The sequence below is a fragment of the Canis lupus genome, chromosome 18 (genome assembly GCF_003254725.2).
Source record: "Canis lupus dingo isolate Sandy chromosome 18, ASM325472v2, whole genome shotgun sequence".
Lineage (NCBI taxonomy): Eukaryota > Metazoa > Chordata > Mammalia > Carnivora > Canidae > Canis > Canis lupus.
In genome coordinates, this window is record NC_064260.1 from 25,324,167 (window position 1) to 25,347,257 (window position 23,091).

The 23,091-nt window shown below is 65.4% G+C and overlaps 3 protein-coding genes across 9 annotated transcripts; 2 read left to right on the forward strand and 1 right to left on the reverse strand.

Moving 5' to 3' along the window:
* Positions 1–1,266: 1,266 nt before the first annotated feature.
* Positions 1,267–8,534, forward strand: NLRP6 (NLR family pyrin domain containing 6). Its single transcript, XM_025452627.3, has 8 exons — positions 1,267–1,551; positions 2,284–2,573; positions 2,816–2,854; positions 3,109–4,828; positions 5,645–5,737; positions 6,901–7,071; positions 7,174–7,341; positions 7,763–8,534. The coding sequence occupies exons 1-8, from the start codon at positions 1,526–1,528 to the stop codon at positions 7,899–7,901; spliced, it is 2,646 nt and encodes an 881-aa protein (XP_025308412.1). The 5' UTR covers positions 1,267–1,525; the 3' UTR covers positions 7,902–8,534.
* Positions 8,535–11,009: 2,475 nt separating this feature from the next.
* PGGHG (protein-glucosylgalactosylhydroxylysine glucosidase) lies at positions 11,010–16,990 on the forward strand. 7 transcript variants are annotated; one of them, XM_025452617.3, is made up of 14 exons: positions 11,010–11,140; positions 11,384–11,667; positions 12,033–12,243; positions 12,318–12,753; positions 13,573–13,692; positions 14,039–14,170; positions 14,292–14,403; positions 14,606–14,678; positions 14,765–14,901; positions 15,000–15,133; positions 15,258–15,353; positions 15,529–15,626; positions 15,700–15,951; positions 15,997–16,990. In XM_025452617.3, exons 2-14 carry the CDS (start codon positions 11,409–11,411, stop codon positions 16,202–16,204), a joined length of 2,268 nt encoding a protein of 755 aa, XP_025308402.3. In that variant the 5' UTR covers positions 11,010–11,140; positions 11,384–11,408; the 3' UTR covers positions 16,205–16,990. The 7 variants fall into 7 exon arrangements, 5 of the variants coding, with proteins under 5 accessions (XP_025308402.3, XP_025308403.3, XP_025308404.3 ...); XM_025452618.3 differs by having other exon boundaries at positions 15,700–15,911; positions 16,016–16,990; XM_025452619.3 differs by having other exon boundaries at positions 12,318–12,513.
* A 2,092-nt stretch (positions 16,991–19,082) lies between these two features.
* IFITM5 (interferon induced transmembrane protein 5) lies at positions 19,083–20,339 on the reverse strand. The gene is made up of 2 exons (XM_025452624.3): positions 20,035–20,339; positions 19,083–19,613 (listed from the first exon to the last, which is right to left on the reverse strand). Exons 1-2 carry the CDS (start codon positions 20,224–20,226, stop codon positions 19,401–19,403), a joined length of 405 nt encoding a protein of 134 aa, XP_025308409.1. The 5' UTR covers positions 20,227–20,339; the 3' UTR covers positions 19,083–19,400.
* Between the last annotated feature and the right edge of the window lie 2,752 nt (positions 20,340–23,091).

Here is a 23,091-nt window from a genome sequence, read left to right on the forward strand (position 1 = left end):
GGGAGGGGCTACCCTCAGGCAGATGTAAGTGTGGCTAAATGGAGCCAGACCTATGAAAGCCTGAGCCCACCTCAGGGAGACACGGATCTATTTATTTTAAACAGAAAAATTAAAAAAGCCAGGAAGAAATGGGCACCTCTGTGAGTCCCCTCCTCCTGGTGGAGGGGGGCAGTCAGAATAGATGTCCCCAGGACCCTGGATTCTCTTCCCAAGGGGCAGTTTTCGAGGCTCCTGGCAGAAGCAGGATTAAACACAAGGATGGCTTATGGCCGGAAAGGCAGTGACGATTCCAGAACACCTGTTCTTGCAGTTTCACAGAAATGCTCAGAGAGACGCTGAGTTCATTTTCTGCGGCTGCTGTAAATGCCACTACAAACCTGGCCTAAAGCAACACACATTTATTCTCTCACAGTTCTGCAGGTCAGAAGTCCACAACCAGTTTCTCTGGGCTGGGTTCCCCGTGCTGGCTCGGCCACATCCCCTCCAGAGGCTCTAGAGGACGTGTCCTCGCCTTGCCTTTCCGAGCTGCATTTCCAGCTCCTAGTGCTGCTTTCTTGGGCTCTGGGCTCACGGCCCCTCCTACAACTTCAAAGCCAGCAGCCCAGCATCTGGCTTCAGTGTCACACTGACTCCCCCTCTGCCACTATCCATGACCCTGGAGACGGCACTTACAGCCCACTTGCACAATCCAGGACAACCTCTGGACCCTGAATTCGATCACATCTGCAAAGCCCCTTTTGGCATATGAGGGGACATTCACAGGTTCCAGAGATTAGGACCCCAATAGGCTTTGGGGTCTATTATTTAGCCGACCACAGATACAGTCACACAAAGACAGTATTAACGTGGTCACACAGATAGACCCAGACACACACACACACACACACACACACACACACCTCACATGGGCAGACACTGTCAGCAGAACCTTACACTCATCTGGTCACACAGTCCCACAGCAGTCCCACACACCCCTCACCTCCAAACCTCTTCTCATCAGCCTCCTCAAGGCAGATTTGAGAAGCCTCAGAGCTCCCTTCCCTGGCCCACGTGACAGCCTTCCTTTCCCTGATAAGAGCATGCAAGTCCCAGCGTCCCCTCTCCCTTAGAAGCCCTTCTTCCCCGCTGCCTTCAGAATCCAAGCTATCTTGAGGCCTTAAAGCCAAAGGTCTAGTTCTGAGCCCCACACAGTCCACCCTACTCTGCAGTCACCTGCTCGCAGCTGTGCCTCGCTGCCACACCCTACGGGGTTTCAGAGCACAGGAAGAGAAAAAAGATTAGAAGAAAATCAAAGGTCACCAAGCAAAAACTCTTAAAGGGTGATTGTGAGTGTGCACCACAGTGCCTGAGTTGGGGAGCTCGGCAACTGCTGGACGGAGGTCTCAGTCCTGGCTGAGCCAGAGCACCAGGGTCTGGGGCATGGACGAGGCTGGACAACAACTCCACTAGAGTTTGGCTCCGGTCAACCTGAGGAGAGATCACATTTCTGATCCCCACTAAGGGCTAGTCCTAGGGCCCAGATTCCATGGACCCACCAGAGGCCTGCTGTAGGTGAGTGCTGGCATTCAGGGTCATCGCTCGGGAAGCCCTCCACGGCCTCACCTCACCCTGCCCGCTCCCTGGGGCTTCACACCTGCTTATCCACAATCTCCCCCCAACATCCCCCAGGCTCAGGATTCTAGGGACTCCTTCGGCACAGAAGGCATCAGGGGTCTGTTCCCCAGAGGAGCTCGGACTCTGCGGGTGGTCTAGGCATCCGCCTGGGCCCCACCAGAGGGTGCCATGAGATGAGTGGCATGGGGAGCTGAGGAGCAGCTGGGCCAGGGGGTGAGCCTGGCTGTCTGCTGAGGCCAGCTCTGTTCCAGGCTCCCAGGGGACGGGCAGGGAAGAGAGAGGAAAGGGGATCGTGAAGGCCCTGTGGACACCTCGTTTTCGGCTTTTGACCTGGCCTAGGCTGGTGTGTGGGGAGCACAGGGGAAGGGAGGTGCAGAGCAGGAAGGTGCGGCCTACTTTGGGTCAGGGTGGCCAGTGCCTGCCCCGGAGTGACCCCATTTCATCAGCAGGCGGCACAGCCTTAGAGCAAACCCCACCTACTCCCTCCATACGCCCCCCACCCCAGGTCCTGGGGCAGGGAGAGATTTCTGTCCCCGCTGAGTGCCTGGGGTCACCTGGAGGGATGGGGGCGCATCTGAGCCACTGACCTGGGGCCCCCGACTCAGTCGGGCGTGGGGGGGCAGTGAGGCAGCGCCGGTGTCACCGTGCACGCACCTGTTGATGCCGCAGCCCCCCCAGCGTGGAGTTCCTTGTGGCTGTAGCGCGGGACCTGCTGCAGGCCACGTTCGAAGACCTGAACCAGGAGCAGCTGAAGCGCTTCCGCCACAAGCTGCGGGATGCGACCCTGGACGGCCGCAACATCCCGTGGGGGCGGCTGGATGGCTTGGACGCCATGGACCTCGCGGCCCAGCTAACCCACTTCTACGGGCCGGAGCCTGCGCTGGATGTGACCAGAAAGACCCTGAAGAGGGCGGACATGCTGGACGTGGCCGCGCGACTCAAGGAGCAGCAGCTGCAGCGTGAGCGTGGGCAGGGGGTCGCCTGGGTCCCTGCCTCCGGGTTGGCCTCCGCCTGAGCACAGTCTGGGTCCCGGGCCTCATCCTTCCCGCTTCCCTGGAAAAGGTCCAGTGCGCCCGCGGCTGGGATCCTGGGTGTTCCTGAGTGTGCTCCTCTGCGCCCCCGCATCCCTGCACCCCTCCCGCTGCAGCCCCCACCCGGCCCCTGCACCTTCGCGGGGCCTCACCGCAGGTCTCCTTTCCAGGGCTCGGCCCCAGCTCCTCCACACTGCGCTCCGTATCGGGTAGGTCTCTCTCCGTGGGAAGCGCGGGCCCTAAGTGGGTTAGTGACCCTCAGGTTAGTGGCCCTCCGGCTGGCAGCACATGTGTCAGAGGAGCCCGACGGCTGATCCCAGGGAGGGGAGCGCATGGGAAGGCTGGCTGGGGAGGCAGCCCTGAACCCAGTGGCTTGGGGACCTTGGAGGCGGCCCATTGACACCGCCCGTCCCTTCCCATCCCCGTCCTCCCTCCTGCCCTCCCTGCCCCCGGCGCCCACCAGAGTACAAGAAGAAGTACCGGGACCACGTCCTGCAGCAGCACGCCAAGGTCAAGGAGAGGAACGCGCGCTCGGTCAAGATCAACAAGCGCTTCACCAAGCTGCTGATTGCGCGCGAGGGCGCCGCACTGCCTGACGAGGCCCTGGGGTGCACGAAGGAGCTGGAGCCCGAGCCCCAGCGAGCGCGGCGCTCCGACACCCACACCTTCAACCGCCTGTTCGGCCGAGACGAGGAAGGCCAGCGGCCCCTGACGGTCGTGCTGCAGGGCCCAGCGGGCATCGGCAAAACCATGGCAGCCAAGAAGATCCTGTACGACTGGGCGGCCGGCAAGCTGTACCACGGCCAGGTGGACTTCGCCTTCTTCCTGCCCTGCCGCGAGCTGCTCGAGCGCCCGGGCGCCTGCAGCCTGGCCGACCTGGTCCTGGACCAGTGCCCCCAGCGCAAGGCGCCCCTGAAGCCCATGCTGGCGCGGCCCGAGCGGCTGCTCTTCATCCTGGACGGTGCGGACGACCTGCCCCCGCTGGCGCCCCACGCAGCGCCCTGCACCGACCCCTTCCAGGCGGCCGACGCCGCGCGGGTGCTGGGCGGCCTGCTGGGCAAGACACTGCTGCCTGCCGCCCGCCTGCTGGTGACGGCGCGCACCACGGCGCCCGGGAGGCTCCTGGACCGCCTATGCTCCCCGCAGTGCGCCGAGGTGTGCGGCTTCTCCGACAAGGACAAGAAGAAGTACTTCCATAAGTTTTTCCGGGACGAGAGGCTGGCGGAGCGTGCCTACCGCTTCGTGAAGGAGAACGAGACGCTCTTTGCACTGTGCTTCGTGCCCTTCGTGTGCTGGATCGTGTGCACCGTCCTGCGCCAGCAGCTCGAGCTCGGCCAGGACCTGTCGCGCACCTCCAAGACCACCACGTCCGTGTACCTGCTGTTCATCATCAGTGTGCTGAGCTCCGCACCTGCCGCCGACGCTCCCCGAATGCGGGCCGAGCTGCGAAAGCTGTGCCGCCTGGCCCGCGAAGGCACCCTCGGGCACCGGGCGCAGTTCGCAGAGAAGGACCTGGAACGACTGGAACTTCGCGGCTCTAAAGTCCAGACGCTGTTTCTCAGCAAGAAGGAGCTGCCAGGGGTGCTGCAGACGGATGTCACCTACCAGTTCATGGACCAGAGCTTCCAGGAGTTCTTCTCGGCGCTGTCCTACCTGCTGGAGGAGGAGCGGGATCTCCGGGCACTTCTGCAGGGCGAAAGCCACCTCACGCTCACCACACGCTTCCTCTTCGGGCTGCTGAACCCAGATCGCGTGTCCGACATGCAGCGCCACTTCGGCGTGGCGGTTCCAGAGCGTGTGAAGCAGGATGTCCTGCTGTGGATGCAGGAACAGGGCCAGGGCCGCCGTAGGGCGGCACCTGAGAAGACGGCAGGGACAGATGCTGCGGAGGACGCCGAGGAGCCCGAAGAGGAGGAGTGCGAGCCCAACTACCCGCTGGAGCTGCTGTACTGCCTGTACGAGACGCAGGAGGACGCCTTCGTGCGCCAGGCCCTGCGTTGCCTGCCGGAGCTGGAGCTGGAGAGGGTGCGCCTCAGCCGCATGGACCTGGTCATCCTGAGCTACTGTGTCAGGTGCTGCCCACCCGGGCAGGCCCTGCGACTGGTTAGCTGTGGGCTGGCCCCCGCACAGAAGAAAAAGAAGAGCCTGATGAAGCGACTGCACAGCAGCCTGGGCGGCAGCTCGTGAGTCCACGGGCGGAGGGTGGGGGGGCACGTGTGTCCGTGCATCCATCCCTGCAGGAGGACTGGGTCCACACCCGCCTCCTGCTCCCCCAGAGGAGGAGCCCACCCCCTTGCAAGGCAGCCTCCCAGTGTCCCTCTGTCCATCTCCTTCCCTGGGTAGCCCTGGCCCTGCCAATCCCCAGCCGTCCACATCCACGGCAAACCTCTGAGCATGGCTATGCGGCTCGCCCCAGCTTTCTCATACAGTCTGGAATGCCCCATGCCTGCTGTGCCCTGACCTTGGCACCTGTTCTTCTCTCCGTCCAGAACACTCTGTTTGCTATCTATCATCAGCACTTTCCCAGGCTCCCCCAGTTAGCCTGGGACCCCTTTGCCCCCAGAAGTGCCCCATAGACCACTGTATGCCATGACCTCCACCCAGCTCTGTCTCTTTCCCCACACCCTCAGCTCCTTCAGGGCAAGTTGTCTTAGCTCCAACCGGCACTTGACCCCCTGCTCAGCATCTGTTCAGATGACAAATGTCGGGATGTCGGGAGGGGCTGGAGCTGGGGCTGCCCACTGCAGGTGCCAGGGTTGACCCACCTCAGAATGTGGGTGACATGCCCCCCGCTGGACCCACATAGACTGCTCCAGCATGAAGGTGCCTGCGACCACCGATGAATGATTTCAATCTGGGTTTGGCGTGAAGGGGATAGAGGGATCCTGGCTCAGTTTAGGGTCAAAGGGCATCATCAGCTCTGACACCTCAGGACCACAGGAAAGAGGTAGGGATTGATAGAGGACAGGTGAGCTTCACCTTGCTCTCTCTCCTAACAGTTCACAAGCCAGCAAGAGAAAACCCCAGCCTTCTCCACTACGTCCACTCTTCGAGGCCATGACTGACGAACATTGTGGTCTGAACAGCCTGACGTGAGTGACCATGCCCGCCCCCCTTGGAAGGGATGCAAAGCAGGATACTCTAGGCAAGGACAGAGGCATAGTAGCCCTGTCTGGAAAGGGCTCAGGGGACAGGCTGAGAGCCCATGGCCTCTGGTGTCTCAAGCTGGGGTCAACAGGTTGTAGCCACACAGGGTGGAGGAGGAAGAGATGGGGACAGGGGCTCCATCACCAACTTAGGTGATAGAAAGGAGGGGTTGGCCCCAGTTTGAGGGGGAAGTAGGGTGCAGCTAAGCATTCTGGGAGAAGGATAAAGAAGACCACAACATGCTTTCCTTCCAAAGAAAGAAAACAAGCAAACAAAGGAAGGCTGCTAGGTCCTGTTAGAAAGTGCCTGGCAGTCCCTGTGAACTCTCACAAGCCCCGGAGGGAAGTGTGCAGGGCACAGGCCTTGAGTCCAGGCCGCCCAGCCCTTGGCCAGGATGGTCTGTCTGAGCTCGTTTCTTCACCCACGAAATGCAGCCAGTCAATCCTGCCTCGAGGGTTGGTATGGGATCGAGTATGGCAGCCCGAGTACACGACTGTCACCAAGGGAGCTGAGTAAGAGAAGCGGTAGGAACTCGTGCCGGAGAAAAAAAACAAAAACAAAAACAAAAAAAAAAAGGAACTCGTGCCGGAGGGGGCATGGCGAGATAGGGACAGGCGCATGTCCACGGTGACTTGGCCACACAGCTCGGTAGGACGGTATTTCAGCAACCTGGGGGGGAGCGGGGCCACGCAGGGGACGGGCACATCTGGCCTGCCAGTCTGCCACGAAACGGAACGCGTAAGGTGTTCACCAGGCGTTATTTAGAGTGGCAGGAAAGGAGAACCAACATAGCTGCTCAGTCCTTGGGGACCGGCTAAGGGGATGAGCTGTGGCCTACCCTAGCTGGAGAGGCAACCATATGCAACTAAATGGGCTGGCACAGGCTCTAAACTGGCTCATCGGGAAGCTGACCGTGCAGTGCAGCCCGGCCCACTGCACGTGGCCCCCAGGTACACAGGTGGTGGCAAAGGACAGGGAAACCCTGCTCCTCTGGTGCCAACATGTCTGCAGACCGAAGCAGCCACCCAAGGGGCGCACGGTACGCAGAGCTGGGGTAGAGCAGCACGGCCCCGGGGCCTGGAGGCAGACCCGTGTGCTCTGACCGCAGGCTGTGCCGCTGCAAGCTGCCTGACTCTGTGTGCCACGACCTGTCTGAGGCCCTGAGGGAGGCCCCGGCCCTCACAGAGCTGGGCCTTCTCCACAACCAGCTCAGCGAGGCGGGCCTGCGCGTGCTCCTCGAGGGTCTGGCCTGGCCCCAGTGCCGCGTGCAGAAGCTCCGGTGAGACCTGGCCCGGGGGAGCCCCGGGAGGCCCGGGGGCAGGGCGGAGGCGGAGGCGGAGGGCCGGGCCCCCCAGCACACCTGAGGCCCCCCTTCCCCCAGGGTGCAGCAGCCCAGCCTCCAGGAAGCGCCTCAGTACATCATCAGCATCCTCAGGCAGAGCGTGGCGTTGTCCACCCTGGATCTCGGCGACTGCCAGCTGCCGGGGCCCGTGGTCACCTCCCTGTGTGCGGCCCTGCAGCACCCAGGATGCCGCCTGCAGACCCTCAGGTAGACGCAGGGGCGGGAAAGGTGCTGCCAACGCAGCCTCTCAGGCCTGGCTTGTGTTGGGGGACTGGGGACGCCCCCCAGACCCTGAAGAAGAGCCCCTCCCAGGGCCCCCCCGAGCGGCCACACTCAGACCCTGTGCTCCAGAGCCCTGGCCCCAGCCCTTGGCTTCCAGCGCCCAGCCAGACCAAACGTCCACCTGTCGTCCGGTGCCCATGCGAGTCGGCCCGTGATCCCCATGCCCATGGACTTCCCTAGAGGCTCTGGCCCCCAGCCCCTGACCCCTTCCCCAGCCTCTGGCACCGTGTGCCTGTAGCACAGCCCAGGCCAACACCCCATCACTGCCCCCGCACGGCTGTCCCCCCAGCCCTGGCCTCAGCTTCCCCAACCAACTCCTGCTTGTCTTCCGTGTGCATGGCCACAGTCTGACCTCCGTGGAGCTGAGCAAGGAGTCACTGAAGGAGCTGCAGGCAGTGAAGACAGCAAAGCCGGGTCTGGTCATCATCCACCCAGCCCTGGACAGTCACCCCAAGCCTTCCAAGGGACTCAGCGATGCCCTCTAAAGCCCTGAAGGTCAGGGGGAGGACTCCAGTCAGCCCTACGGAGTAGATTTCCTCATCCCACGGGCAGGAGGGTGTTGCTCTCCGCTCTGGGCAGCTCTTGAGCCCAAGAGGTTGGGGGCAGGCAGACGGGAGGTGTCCCCTCCACTCACAGCCTAAGCACAGGTTTTGCCTCTGTCTCAGATGCCCAGGAACCCCTCCTCCCCCACCCCCACCGCTGCTCCACCCACCTTCCTGTCTTAGGGCCCTCGAGCCTTCCCCCAACAGAGGCCACCAGCAGTGATGACCCCAACAGTTCCCAGTTATCCTGCACCTGCCGTGCATTGGCCATTACCTGGTGTGCTCAGTGCAGAGGGACCCCTTCGCTGACCCCATCCCCATCTGTATACAGGCCCACAGCCCCACAGCCCTGCCTCTGGCCACAGGGGACCAAGCAGGGGCTGACCTCTGACCAAAGGTGAGCGTCCCTCCCCAGGAATTTGGGGGTTGACCATCCCTGAGGCTGTGTGGTTCTAGTCCAGAGGTGCCCATTCACTGTCTGGGTCTTCAGGGATGGACACCAGGGGAGAGGGGAGACGGAGCAGCCCCCAACACTGATAATACATTCTCCTTTGAATGAATGAATGAATGAATGAATCTTGGATTCATTTCTGCTGATTTCTGTTGTACGCGGCCAAGCACCCTAACGACTGTTCACAATCTTTCCTCTGATCCCCAACCTGTCCCAGGAAGGGAACTGAGGCTCGGGGTTGCAGCCTGACTGGAGGGAGCTCTAAGGTGAGGCCTGGCTTGGATGGACAGGCCAGTGGTGCACAGCCCCCAAAGCCTCGGGTCTCTGCTCAACACCGCGGGGCTCAGCCAGTTCCTGAGGACCAAGGGGGTCGGTGCCTTCCCTGCTCCGGGGAAATCCCCCTTCCGTCATCAGCGTTCAAGTCCAGCCATTCATCCCACAAAACAGACAAAAACCCCTGCCCTCCTGCACCTGCCAGGAAGACAGACTAACAGGTTTAGACAGGGGCCAGCCAGGGCTTTGGGGGAGCGTAAAGCAGGGCCAAGTGTTGGGAGACCATGCGGCCCAGGGGTTCTGGTTACAAGTAAGGAGTCTAGGAAAGTCTAACCGAGCGCAGGGTGCTTGAAAACAGAAAGATGTCCAACCCCGAGCCCTGAGAAGTCTGGACGGGAAAATGTTCCAGGCAGAGCTACAGCAAGGACAAGGCCGTGACGAGGAGTGTCTTGGGCAGGTCGGGCTGCTGTGACAAAACACCATAGACTGGGGGGCTTCCCAGAAGTTTATTTCTCTGGCGCTGGAGCAAGGGTCCAGGTGGTGAGGCCCCTCCTGCCGCAGAAGGCTGTCCTCTCACTGCCTCTTGTCTGGGTGGCTCCCAGGCCTTTCCTAGAAGGGCTCTAATCCCACTCTCGACAGCTCTTGACCTCCTTAACTCCCGAAGCCCCCGCTTCCACATAAAGTCAGATTTGGAATCCGATTTCAACCCGAGGATTTAGGGGCACACATTCAGTCCATAACAGGGAGCATGCTTGGACCGTTGCAGAAGCAGCCCGGAGGCCGGAGTGGCAGCCAGGCGAGAGGAGGGGGTCAGGGTGGGGTCGAGGTGCCGGCTGGCCGTCCTCCAGACAAGGTGGGCACCACCGCCGCAGGCCTCTGAACAGAAGGCCCCGGCCCGACCGGGGCACCGTGAGGGTGACCACAGGGACCAGGACCCTGGAAGGCAGAGCAGAGCAGAGAGGCTGCTCCGCCTCAAGAGGCTGCCTGGGGTCAGGGGAGCGGGGAGCCCTGGCAAGTGAAGAACCAAGTGGGTGTGGGGACAGCGCAGGCCTCCGCAGCTGCACAGGCGGTGTCCGGCACCTGTGGGGGGGGGGGGGGTGAGTGAGAGGAGCTGCTTTCCAGAGGCTCGTTGGAGCCTGAGCCGGGGCTTGTGGCTCAGGCCAGGCCAGGGAGCGCAGCTGGTGCCGCCCTGGAGTGCCCCGTGGGCCCGTGGGGAGGGGGCCAGAGCAGGGGGGGTCAGGAGCAGGGGGTGGGCCCGGGAGCAGAGGGGGGGGAGGGGCCGGGAGCAGGGGGTGGGGGCCTGGAGCAGGATGGGCGGGGGGGGGGGGGCCAGGAGCAGAGGGGGGGGCAGGGGGGGCCTGGAGCAGAGGCGGGGGGGGGGGGGCGCCGGGAGCAGAGGCAGGGGGCGGGAGCGGGGGGGGGGCCTGGAGCAGAGGCGGGGGTGGCTCCGGGAGCAGAAGCGGGGGGGGGGGGGGGCTGGGGGGGCCGGGAGCAGAGGAGGGGGGCGCCGGGAGCGGGGCGGTGGGGGGCCGGGAACAGGTGGGGCCTGGAGCAGAGGCGGGGGGGGGGGGGCGCCGGAAGCAGAGGCAGGAGGGGGGGTAACAGGGGGCGCCGGGAGCAGAGGCGGGGGGGGGGGGCGGGAGCAGGGGGGGGCCTCCTGGAGCAGAGGCGCTGGGGGCTCCGGGAGCAGAGGCGCTGGGGAGAGCCGGGAGCAGAGGCGGGAGGGGGGTAGCAAGGGGGGGCCAGGAGCAGAGGCTGGGGGCGGGAGCAGGGGGGGGCCTGGAGCAGAGGCGGGGGTGGCTCCGGGAGCAGAAGCGGGGTGGGGGGCCGGGAGCGGGGGGGGGGCCGGGAGCACGAGGGGGGCCGGGAGCGGAGAGGGGCCCGGGAGCAGAGGCGGGGGGTTGGGGGGGGGCAAGGTGCGGCGAAGTGAAGGGCTCCTCCGGGAGCAGACGGGGCCCCCCACGAGGCCACGGGCCCTGGCCCTATCCATCCCAGGCACGTCCCTAAGGTCACAGTTCAAAGTGTGCTCCTCACGCGGTTTCCCGCGGGTGCCACCCGCGCAGCAGCGGCGCCAGGCCCGCTCCCCGGGGGAGGAACCCCGCCCCGGCCCGCCCCGCCCCGCCCCCTCCGGCCCCACCACCGCTCCGCCCCGAGGGAGGGACCCCGCCCCGCCCTGCACCGCCCCGGGAGAGGGACCCCGCCCCCCTCCGCCCCCCTCCGCCCCCCTCCGCCCCGCCTTCCCCTCCGCCTGCCCCGCGCGGCCCTGGGGGCGGGGACAGCACGACCTTCCGGCGACGGGGCGGCCGCGGTGAGCCCCGCCCCCCAGGCCCAGCCGAGCCCCGCCCCGCCCCGCCCTGCTGAGCGCCGTTGTCCGGAAGGCTGAGGCTTCCTCACTGCCCCTAAAAGATCAGGGCTCGTGGGGGTGCGGCTTGGAGAGACCCTGAATTGAGATCCTAAGGTGGGAGTTCGGGGGCCCAGCTGGGTCTCTGGACATCAGTTTTAGGAGTCTGGGCATCTCTTGGGGTGAAAGTTTCCTGGGGTAGCTCAAAAGTGGGGGCTGCCCGGGTGGCCCGCACCCCTCCCCACCCGCTGCTGGATGCATCACCCAAGTTGGGGGGGGCTTTGGGGTTTAGGGACAGTCCGAGGAGGGAGGAAGGGGGAGGCCGGGCCAGCGGTGGGAGCCGTGACTCCCCCTTTGCAGACCGCGCGGCTGAGCACGCCTTTCCATGGAGGATGCGGGTGAGGACCCCACCGTATTCACTGCCCGTTCCCTGCCCAGTGACCCCCGGCTCTTGGCCACCGTGACCAACGCGTACTTGGGCACGCGTGTGTATCATGACACACTGCATGTGAGCGGCGTGTACAACGGGGCTGGCGGGGACACACACCGGGCCCTTTTGCCCAGTCCCCTCAATGTCCAGCTGGAGGCGCCTGCAGAGACAGGACGTGAGCTGACGGAGACGTTTGTCCTGGACACAAACACAGGTGACCACGGCCCTGCTCCCCCACCCGAGCCCCTGTTGCAGCTGAGGGGGAAACAGCAGCAGGCCCAGGAGCAGCCCCATCCAGGCCCCTCCTCCTCCCAGCTCAGGATGCCTCACTCACAAAGAACGGCAGGGCAGGGCTTCGGCCCTGCAGGGCACCCCCCAGCTGGTAGGAGCCTGGGGTCCTCTGCAGACCGCCCTGCAGGCCCCCCCCCCCCAGCTGGTAGGAGCCTGGGTCCTCTGCAGACCACCCTCCAGAGCCTGGGGTAGGAGCCTGGGTCCTCTCCTGGGTCCTCTGCAGACCGGGCAGTGAGGGCTCCCACGGCAGATCCACTGTACTGAGGGGTTGGCCCTGCCCTTTGCCAGGCTCCTTTCTGCACACCCTGGAGGGCCCCAGCTTTCAGGCCTCCCAGCGCATCTACGCCCACCGCACACTGCCTCACGTCATGGCTTTCACTGTGTCCATCACCCGTGTGGCCATGGGGAGCTGGCCCATCACGGTGCTGCTGCGGTCAGCCTTCTCCCCGGAAAGCCCAGACCTGGACCTGCATCTGGGTCCTGATTTCCAAGGAGCCCGGTGAGGAGGGGGTCAGGGCCGGCCGGCGCTCCAAGGAGGGAGCCGGTCCCTTAGACATGGCCACACTCTTGCAGGTACCTTTATGGCCATACGCTTACCCCAGAGCAACCTGGAGGGCCCCAGCAGGAGGTACACATGCTGTGGACACCGGTGCCCCCAGCTCTGACCCTTGGGGAAAGCGAGGAAGACCAGACCTGGGAGTTCTTGACCGTGGTGGGTGGCAGCCAGGCCGAGGCCCAACTCTGCTTCACCGAGGCCCTGCAGCTGCAGGTGGGGGGCACTCTGTACGCTGCGCACGCCCGGGCCTGGGCCCAGCTCTGGGCTACCTGTGGCCTGGATGTGGTGGGGCCCCTCCCCCTGCGCCAGGCCTTGCGTGGTGCCCTCTACTATCTGGTCAGTGCCCTGCCCCAGCCCGGGGCCCCAGGATACACCTGCCACGGTCTCAGCCCTGGGGGATTGTCCAACGGGAGCCGAGAGGAATGCTACTGGGGCCACGTCTTCTGGGACCAGGTATGCACCATTCCACCCCGCACGCAGCAGCCACGGGGCAGCCCGCAGACACAGAGGATGCTGTGCTGAGGGCGTAGCGCGGCTGCCGGCTCTGCCCCCCGGGATGGGGCCTGCGATTTGGGAAGCACAGAGGCCACGGCGGAAGGGAAGGCTGCCTGGAGGATGTGGGATCTCTGACAAAGAACATATAGGAGTTGGGTAGAAAAGAGTGATTCAGGCAAAGCGACCAGAAGGGACAAACACCACAGCTGGACAGCACCTGGCGGGGCAACAGGATACCTCCCCAGGGCACCGAGAGCAGCTCTCGGGTTGTAGGTAGCTGGGGAGTGACCCTGACAAAGGTGTGCTCGGGAAGGACTTGGGGGCGCTGAGGGGAGCCCAGGGGAGGAGGGGGAGGCCTCGGCTGGTACAGTGGGCGGGGCCGGGGTGCTACTGCGTCCTCATCAGATTGTCCAGCAGCCAGAGGCCCGCTCCGGTGGAGCCAAGTCCCTCACCCCCGGTCGGGCAGCTGCCGAGCGGTGGTGCTCCGTGCCTGGATTCTGGCCTTGCTCCCGGGGGCCGCAGATGCCTGCTGGGGACTAACCCGAGGAGCCCGGGGCCTGGAGACGGCGACGTGGGCTGGGGGGTGCGGGCGGGCAGCCTCGGAGGGCCCGGGAGGGAGCCGGCGGGCGGGGGCAAGGAGCTGGACGGAGCCCGGGCCTTTCGGGAGGCAGCGTGGAGCCGGCTGGCTGGGCCAAGGCACACGGGGCAGGCGGGGACACAAACGGGCACACAGATGCTGGGGGAGCTCCTGAGCCAGGGGCACTTCCTTGCTCTCAGGATCTCTGGATGTTCCCGACCGTTCTGTTGTTCCAGCCGGAGGCCGCCAGGGCCCTCCTGGAGTACCGCATCCGGACACTGGATGGGGCCCTGGACAACGCCCGGAAGCTGGGTTACCAGGTGAGGGGGACCTGGCACCCACCCTACAGGGCTCCTGCGGGCTGGTGTCCCCACATTCCTCCTCGGCCTGCACCCATCCCGTCAGGTTCTCCTCTGGGTAGGGCTGGGATTCCTGGATTCTTCCAGGGGCTCGGCAGCACCCTGGCTCCAGGTCAGAGCAGCCTAGCTGGGCCCAGCTCGAGTCCCCTTGCCGCCCTGGCCTGTGACGGGGACACAGCGGGGTGCCCCTCCATGAGGGCATCCGCACATGCGGTGCGCCCACTTCTGTCCTCCGTGGCTGGGGATTGGTGGGCCGCCCGTGGACCACCCAGAGCCCTGGAGGCTGCTCCTCCCCCGCGGCCCTCAGGGAGCCAAGTTTGCCTGGGAGAGCGCAGGCTCTGGTCGGGAGGTCTGCCCCGAGGACGTCTACGGCGCCCAGGAGATTCACGTCAACGGAGCTGTGGTGCTGGCCTTCCAGCTGTACTATCATGCCACCCAGGTGAGGGGTCCCGACCCCCCAGGCCCGGGCACGCCCCACCCCCGCCACGGCAGGCCCTCGGAGGGGCCCCGGCGAGACCTCGGGTGGCGTGGCCCCTGCCCACTGCCCGCGGCTTCCCCAGGACGTGCAGCTCTTCCGCGAGGCCGGTGGCTGGGACGTGGTCAGGGCCGTGGCTGAGTTCTGGTGCAGCCGCGTGGAGTGGAGCCCCGAGGAGGAGGAGTACCAGCTGAAGGGTGAGGCGCGAGGAGGGCAGGGCCATCCCTGGGGGCGTGGGGGGCGGTGGTCGGGGAGAGGCGGGGACAGCCGCGGCTGGTGGACGCTCCTCAGGGGCACGTGGTCTCTGGCTCCGGCGTTGCCAGCCCCACGCGGGCTGCTGGCATCGGGGCAGGTCCCTGGGACCCTGCCCTGGACACCAGCTCCTGTCCGTGTGCGTAGGAGTCATGCCGCCCGACGAATACCACTCAGGGGTCGACAACTCCGTGTACACCAACGTCCTGGTCCAGAACAAGTAGGACCCGAGACCCCTGCGCCGCTGCCCGCACGCGGGGGGCCGGGGGGCTGGGCCTGCAGCTCCCTCTCCCTGCCTCCCCGCAGCCTGCGCTTCGCTGCGGCCCTGGCCCGGGACCTGGGGCGGCCTGTCCCCACTGAGTGGCTGGCGGTGGCTGAAAAGATCAAGGTGCCCTTCGACCCGAGGCAGGACTTCCACCCTGAGTTTGACGGGTACCAGCCTGGTGAGCGCCCTCAGGCTGCTTCGGGCCCCTTCACCCTCCCCTGGACCCATGTCCCCGCCTTCCCGCCCCCTCGCCCATCAGCGCCCGTCCCTCCCCAGGAGAGGAGGTGAAGCAGGCGGACGTGGTGCTCCTGGGGTACCCCGTCCCTTTCCACCTGAGCCCTCACACTCGCAGGAGGAACCTGGAGATTTATGAGGCTGCAACGTCCCCAAGAGGCCCGGCCATGACCTGGGTAAGGAGGCTTCGGAGGGAGGGGCGGGCCGGCGGTCCTCGGGGCGGCTTCACCCGGCCCCCCAGCCCCAGTACCGGCCCCCAGCGGGGCTCCCCTCCAGCACGTCCTCTGACTCTGGCCCCAGAGCATGTTCGCCGTGGGCTGGATGGAGCTGAAGGATCCCCGGCGGGCCCAGGACTTCCTGGAGAGGAGCTTTGCCAACATAGCTGAGCCCTTCAAGGTCGGCAGCGGCGGGTCAGCCCTCGTGCCCAGCACACCTGCCTCCACCCTGGCCCCCGGGGTCGGGGCGGGAGCCCAGCCTCAGGGGCGGTCACCAAAGGGTCAGAGCCTGGCCTGGGGTCGGGGTGGCGGCCTGGCGGCCTGGCAGCCTGGCACTAACCGCGGTGCCCGGGCAGGTGTGGACGGAGAATGCAGATGGCTCAGGCGCTGTGAACTTCCTGACCGGCATGGGGGGCTTCCTGCAGGCGGCGCTCTGTGGATTCACAGGGTTCCGGTGAGTGGGGCGCTGGCCAGGAGCAGTCGCGTGCCCCCCACTTCCTGCTCTCACCACCGCCTCCCTCCCGCAGGATCACCGGAGCTGGCGTGACCTTCGACCCCATGTGTCCGGCGGGGGTCTCTGCAGTGCGCGTCCGGGGCCTGTGTTACCAGGGGAACAGGCTGGACTTCTCCTTCTCCGAGGGCTCCGTGACGATTGAGGTTAAAGCCCAGCCAGGACCCGGGGCCCCGCCGCTGGAGGCTGAGCTGTGGCTGACGCACACACGAGTTCCCTTGCTCCCAGGTGGGCAGCCAGCCCAGACTCACCGAAGCATCCAGAGCAGGTGAGCGCCCCAGGGCTGCCCCCTGCATGTGTGCCCCCACTCCAGATGCCCCCTCTCCCTGCAGGGCACAGAGTCTCCTTCCCCCATTCTGCTGGACGGATACAGAGGTCACTCCCGCCTGGAGCAGAGGCAGCAGGTTCCACTCCAGGAGTTTCCTAAGAGAACTTTGAGGACATTAGACCCCTGCCCCACAACCCATGGGACCCCAGTTTCCTCGCCCTGGTGCTGTCTTGGGCACTCTGCGCCTGCATGAACAAGCAAGGCTTCCGGATGTCTCCCAGGTCCTCCGGGCCGGCTCCTCCCTCTGTGGGCACCCCCCTCCGGCTGCACCCACCCCTCCTCAGCACCCTCCTGGCTCCTGGGAAAATCTGAATTCGTTGGCCCAAAGTTCAAGACGGTCTGCCTCTAACCCGAGGCCCTCTGCAGCTGAGCCATGGCCTCACACTCAGCCACATCTGTGCCTGCCTTTGTGGGCCGATGCCCACGCCTGTACCTGCACCAGTACCCTGCCCCAGGACCCCACAGGGTGGGGCGGGTGGGGCGCAAGCCTCCTTGTAGGGGATGGCAGGGCCGAGGGGCAGGAGGCACACTTGGCCCCCTGCAGAGTCCTCGGGACTCTCCATCACAGACCACAAAGGAACTTCGCGTGTCATGCAGGCGAGGGGCGGGCACAGTGGAATTGAGGTGTGCTCAGCAACCTCAGTCCGTGGCTCCTCCAGCCTCCGGGCCACTTCAGTGAGGCTGCACCATCTCCATCACGGGCCTTTCTCAGCTAGGAAGAGTGGGGGCAGGGTGCAGAGCAGGACCGTGCACCTCGCCTCCAACCAGCCTGGAAGACTCAAGGCCACAGGCCTGGGCCCACCTGTCCTGACAGGCTGCCCCTCCTCCTGGGGCCTCAGCCCATCTGTGGGCACATCCAACTTGGGGCCTTGAGGGTTTCTCAATGAGGGGAGATGGTACCCGCTGCCAAAATTTTGGTGAGAGCCGTGCCACGTGCACCAAGTGTGGCTGAGGAATTAAAGGTCCGTGCTGGGAGAAAGTCTGCTGCCTTGAGGAGCTGGCGCCCCCTTCCTGCCGAGAGTGAGGCCTATGTAAAGGATGGGGTCACACAGGAAGTGCAGTGGATGCTTGTACAGAGCCGGCGGGGGGCCTGCCACTGTCCTTCGCTCAGGCCACCCACTGTCCCGCGTCTGTCCTGGCTGGACAGTTAGTCCAAGCTCTCCAAGAAGCAGATGGCCATGAGGAGGGCAGGTGGAGGCAACGAGGGGTCCCCGGGCTTGTCTCTGCAGCACGTGGTACGAAGGGTGGCCTCCGAGGGTGCACAGCAGCCTTGCAGATCCGCAGGGAGGTCGGTGCTGGTCCCTGCAGGCACATGACTTCAGGGAATGAAGCCTGCACCTTCGAGGGCTTGCCCAGGTGCCCCAGGCTCTCCCTCACCCACTGGCCACGTGGCAAAGCCCAGGGCAGGTCGGCCAGAGCAGGGCGTGCTGGCGGGCACCGTCCCGGTAGAGCAGAGGCTTACCTTTGCAGCCCTGGAGCCCGGCGTGGGCACAAGTACTCCCGACGCTGATACAGCCCGGTCCCTCCTGCCTGTACGCGCCGCGTACGTGTGCCTCTACCTGTACACAGCGAGGGGCCCTCCACGGAGACCAGGGAGGGTGGCCATACACGCGTGCCAGCCACGTCTGGTCAGGGCTCCGTGGCAGCCACTGACCTGAACTTCACCGGGCTCCTCGGCCTGCCCAGGAGGCAGCCCGGGATGCAGAGGACGGCTGGCCACCCTCCCCATGCCTGTCTTCACCACACACTGTGTCTTCAGCACCTGGGCACAGGCCAGACAATCTCGGGGCCCCTCACCAGGTGTGGGGACCCGCAGACCATAGCAGGCTTGCTTGGGGGCATGCACATGGGTCTCACACCAGCTGATCCTCACTCCCAGCCTGTGAGCTGCTCCCTTCTTGGGCCAAACCTGGAGCTCAGGGTTGGCACACCGTATCCATCCTGGTCCAAGTGCTGGCCCACTGCCCTTATCCTCAGTCCCACATGGGACCAGCACCTGGCGCGGGCCAGTGCACCGTGTCAGGCCCCAGGCCCCAGGCACCACACCCCTCCCTGCAGCACATGTTCCGGCCCAGGGCAGGACACCGTCTAGCACCCTGTGTCAGCTAGGCCAGCTGTTGGCTGTCGCAGGAGAGAGGACTACTCGGAGGCTCCAGGTACAGCGGTGAAGCCGACCCCCCACACCCAGCCCAGGCTGATGGGTAGGCAAAGGGGGCTCCTTGGGTGGGGACGGAGCCCTGGGTGGGGTGCCCACAAGCCTGAACCACCCTGAGGTTAAGGCCCCTGCAATTAGACTGCCCTGTCATTGGACCAGCCACAGTGAGGCCGGAGGGACCTCACCCCCAGCCATACAGGGTGTGTGCATGCTTAGCCACCCCCCTCTTTGCCAGCTCTGCTGGTTCCTGGGAAGGGGGGCCGTGCTCAAGGGAGAGAGACTATACAAGGATGCGTATCTAGTACTAGGGATGCTCAGCCCCCCAGCTTTCACCTTCTGCCTAAACGCATGTGTGTGGGATGCATGTGGGCACGGGTGACCGGAGGGTCATGCCTCTGCACTCCTGTGTCTCTGTGTTCAGCGTCACTGACCCAGGAGGGATGGAACCCACTGTGGGGACCGCGATCTCTCAGAACAAGGAATGCAGGAGTCCTAGGGACAGACAGAAGGACCCAAACAAGGGGGCTGGCACTCGCCTGACCCACCAAGGGAAACATGCAGGGCCAGGAAGAGGGGTGTCCTCTCAGGGACTCCTGGAGGGTACAAGTCCACACAAGTGCACACGCAGAGGGGGAAGGGCACACGTGTTCTGGAAGAGAGACCACTAAACCACAGGCCCAGCAGGGCAGCAGACATCAAAACCCCGAGTTCCCAAACTGCGTTCTAAAATACTCTGGCGCCTCCACCCCAGAAGCCACAAGCCACCCAGTGCCTGAGTGAAGGCGACCATCAGGGCACGGCCCAGCACACAGAATGGGTCATCCAACCGTCATGCTGGGGTCAGTCCAGGGGGATGCAGCTTGGGTGGCCCCTCGGGTGGCTCCTCTCCCACCCCAGCAAAAAGGCCAGGAGGCACTTTCTGGAACCAGGCACTTTTAATTGTGAAACCAAGCCTGAGTCTGATGGGCGAGGAGGGAGGGTGCACCCTGGGCACAGTGTTGGGGGAGGGGGCATCACAGTTGGAGTGAGGCCACCGGGATCCACACAATAGATCTTCAGGGTCAGCGTTAGGCGCCCAGGCTGGGGTGGGAGGGGGTGGGGCATCAGGCCCTGTGCTGGAGTCAGGGTTCCGGGCAGGGACGGGGGGACAGGATGGAGTCCCTGGGGACACTGCCCTGGGGGGTGGTCCTGGGGTCAGGGTCCACGGGTCAGGATGCGGACAAGGCCCAGCCCGTCAGTCATAGTCCGAGTCCTCGAACTTGGTGCTAAAGAAGGCCGCAGAGTCCTTGGCCAGCCGGGACAGGTGCAGCGCCCCGGTCACCACCAGCGCCAACAGCAGCAGAGGCGGCACCAGCGCCCACATCGTGGCCAGGATGTTGTAGCACTTGGCTTTGGAGCCGAATCGCCGGGCTGCCTCCAGGTCTCCAGCCACCTTCTGGTCTCGGGCCTGTGGACCAGGGGCAGGGCCAGGTCTCTACGCGTGCAGGGGGGAGAGGCCATCCCTGCCAGCATCAGCTTCCGAGGACCCTCTGTGGGTGGGGAGTCCTGGGGTGCCGAGAAGCCCCAGGAGCTGAAGCCTGGGGGGCTTTGGTCACTGGAGTCCCCCGAGTGTGAAACATCATTTGATGAAAGAAGCCCCCTTGCATAGCGCCCCCCAGCCTGTGCCCTCTGACGCGCCCGCCTCGCCCCGGGTAGGACCCTGCGCTTCCTGAACAGCACCTGCCGCAGCGCAACCACCCCACGAAGTGAGGAGCAGGTCCACGGCCTGGCGGATCCAGTGTCCCTCCCACCGGCGGTGCCCCCGGGACGCCCCGCCGCAGCCTCCCAGCCCCTGCACCAGCCCCGAGGGACCCCGCCCGCCCGCCCACCTTGATGGAGTAGGCCAGCGCCAGGAAGCCGAGGCAGCACAGGTTCAGGTAGAGGGTGCTGAACACCGACCAGAGCAGGTGGTCCCGGGGCGGGGGCCTCGGCGCCCCGACGGCCAGGGCCGTGTGCGCCGCGCCGTCCGCCTTGCGGGGCGCCGGGGCCCGGGGGTCCTCGCGGGGGTACGCCGTGTCCATGGGCTCCAGCGCCGTCTCCTCCGGCTCGGGCTCCCGGGGCCGGGGCACCGGGGCCGCTTATACCCGCCGCCCGCCGCCCGCCGCGGCCCCGCCGGCGCCGCCCGCTCAGTGTGACGACGAATGACGGCCCGGCCCGGGGCGCCGCCCCGCCCCCGAGCCCCGAGGCCCCGCCCCCGAGCCCCGAGGCCCCGCCCCCGAGCCCCGAGGCCCCGCCCCCGAGGCCCCTCGCCTTCCGAGGCCCCGCCCCCGCCCCGAGGCCCCGCCTCCGAGCCGCTGAGCCCCGCCCCGCCCCCGGAGCCCCGCCCCCCGCGCCGCGGAGACCCCGCCCCGCCCTCGAGCCCTGGAGCCCCCGCCCCGCGAGTCTGTCCCCCGCCCCCCCGGAGCCCCCGCCCCGCCCCTCGAGAGCCTCCCTGCCCCCCGACCGCCCCGCCCCCGCCATGCTAGCCTCCCGCCCCCAGCCCCCGGAGCTCCCGCCCGCTGACCTCCCGCCCCCCGGAGTGCCGCCCCCCGCCGTCCCCAGCTCTCCCAGAGCTTCCGGAGCCCCCCCCCGCCACCTAGCCCCCGCCCGCTGATCGCCCCGCCCCCGCCCCTCAAGCCTGCCCCCCCAGCCCCCGCCTTCCCCCCCAGGAGCCTCCCCCCTCCCGGCCGAGCCCCAGCCGACCCCCCACCTGAGTCCCTCTGGCTCCCCGCTGCCGCCGCCGCCCTCCGCACCTGCACCCCGCGCCCCACCCCCACCCCCAAGCAGGCCCCCCCCCCCCCCCCCCCGTCCCAGCCCCGCTGACCCCCCAGCTCCCCAGCCGCCTGCGAGGGGCAGGGGTGTGCTCCGCCGGGGCTGCCCGCCCTGCCCACCGAGCCCCGGCCCCGCGGCCCAAAGGACTTGGAGGTGCCCCTGGGGACCCCGGTGGATGCTTGTCGCCTCAGCTGTGGAGAAGGGCTGGAGGCCCCCAGGGTTGGGCCCTCGACCCTGACCCCCAGCCCGCGCCCCAGCCCTGCCCCGGGCTCCCCGTGCTCCCCCGGCTCCCGGCGTCCAGCGCAGGGAGCGGCCCCAGGCGACCACGGGGTGGGACACAGGAGGCCCCGCGCCACCGGCCCAAGCCGGTGCTGCCCAGAGCTCTGGGCCATGGGCCCAGGGGCCGGCCCCGCTCCATGAGCCCACGGCTGCTCAGCCTCCTCGGGGCCCTCAGGGGGTGGAGGGGGAGCTCAGGGCTGTTCTGGGCCCCCTGGAGGGTCCGCAGCCTATTGGCTGACCCTTCCGTGGAGGGGACACACTTCTCGGTAAACCCCAGACGGAGACGCTTACTCTGGCAGAAGGGCCCTGGGGTCTCCCACCTAACTGCCCTGCAACCTCCTGTTGGGGTTGTTATAACGAAGTACCATAGGTTTAGGGGGCTCGTAGACAAAGGACATTTAGGGTCACAAGTCTGGAAGCTGGGAGGCAGGCAGAGTGGGCCGGTTCGGGTGAGACCCTCTTCCTGGGTGCAGTGGCTATCTCCTCACTGTGAGCCACAAGTTGGGAGGGGCTTGTGGGGTCTCCTACAACGAGGCTGATGCTATCATGACCCACTTACTTCCCAAAGCCCCCACTTCCTATGCCATCACTTTGGGTTTTAGGATTTCAACATATAAATTCGGGAGGACACAAACCAGGGGCCGCCAGACACATGGAGCCCCATGATTCCTTGGGCCCATCACACCCCATCAGAAAGGGACCAGGATGATGCTTTGCCCATTGACATATTGTGATACTGTGATTTATAAGACATATTTTTCTTCATCCCCATTTCTGGTACAGAATCCCTAAAGCCTTGGGAATTTCTCAAGTGATCAGCTGTTTTTGTTATGTTAATGAGGCAAGTTCTGAACCCCTGGGTTGGGGACCACAGGTCGATCTGGGGACACTGCGTCTGTCTCCCCACCCCTGGCCCTGGGCATCTCTTCCATCTGGCTGCTCCCCACCTGTGTCCATTCATAGGCTGCTGGGGACATGGGAAGGAGAACGTCCCCCGACTCCATGGGCCGCTCTCGTGAATCAGTACAACCAAGAGGTCACTGTGGAGGCCAAGAAAATTAAGGCCATTCCACTTTAAGTTCAGCGTTAGCACAAGTCCAGCCATCCCAGGCCCCTGGGAATAAGAGCTGAGATTTACATTACTTCAGTTACAGGAAGCAAACAGCTTGCAGCTACACGTCCTAGAAAGCCCCATATTAGAATAAAAACAGAGCTCAATGCCCTTGAAGGAGCCATATCAGAACGTAAACAGAACTTGAGAAATTCCTCCCCACCTCCTGGAGGTCCCCGAGACCAGCCCTGAAAACTAAGCTGAAACCCACCTCGGGGTCCAAGTCCCTGCTCCGCTGTGTCTTAGACCCAAGCTCCAGCTTGTAAATAAACCCTCGTGTGTCTGCATCAGAGTCGGCTCCTCGGTGGTTTCTCGGACTCGCGATCTTGGGCACAACAGTCACGGAGGGCTCCGGGGGGCCCCACGTGGTCAGAGCACAGGTGCGGCCCTGGCTGGTGACAAGGCTCCAGGGACAGTTGGTAAAAATGAACCCTGGCCTGAGCGACCTGCTGAGCCCTTGGGCAGAAGGGCTGGGAATGGAGGCGATGCTGACGCCCTGTGGGGTCTGACACCTGCTTAGTGCCTGTGGCCCGTCCTCTCACCCTATGCTCCCCGCCACCCCGCACATTGGAACTGGGTTAAACTTAAGTATGAAGCCGCTAGGGGGCAGTCCCGGTGGCGCAGCGGTTTAGCGCCACCTGCAGCCGGGGGTGTGCTCCTGGAGACCCGGGATAGAGTCCCACGTCGGGCTCCCTGCATGGAGCCTGCTTCTCTCTTTGCCTGTGTCTCTGCCCCTCTCTTTTGC

Bases quoted from the DNA above. Each gene is read 5' to 3' on its own strand.
- PGGHG (XM_025452617.3), top strand. From the start codon at position 11,409: ATGGAGGATGCGGGTGAGGACCCCACCGTATTCACTGCCCGTTCCCTG. The intron at 14,404-14,605 runs GTGAGGCGCGAG...CCGTGTGCGTAG, and splicing joins GGAGGAGTACCAGCTGAAGG to GAGTCATGCCGCCCGACGAA. The intron at 14,902-14,999 runs GTGAGCGCCCTC...GTCCCTCCCCAG, and splicing joins GTTTGACGGGTACCAGCCTG to GAGAGGAGGTGAAGCAGGCG.
- IFITM5 (XM_025452624.3), bottom strand. From the start codon at position 20,226: ATGGACACGGCGTACCCCCGCGAGGACCCCCGGGCCCCGGCGCCCCGC. The intron at 19,614-20,034 runs GTGGGCGGGCGG...CCTGGTCCACAG, and splicing joins CGCTGGCCTACTCCATCAAG to GCCCGAGACCAGAAGGTGGC.
- NLRP6 (XM_025452627.3), top strand. From the start codon at position 1,526: ATGGACCCACCAGAGGCCTGCTGTAG. The intron at 2,855-3,108 runs GTAGGTCTCTCT...GGCGCCCACCAG, and splicing joins CACACTGCGCTCCGTATCGG to AGTACAAGAAGAAGTACCGG. The intron at 4,829-5,644 runs GTGAGTCCACGG...CTCTCCTAACAG, and splicing joins AGCAGCCTGGGCGGCAGCTC to TTCACAAGCCAGCAAGAGAA.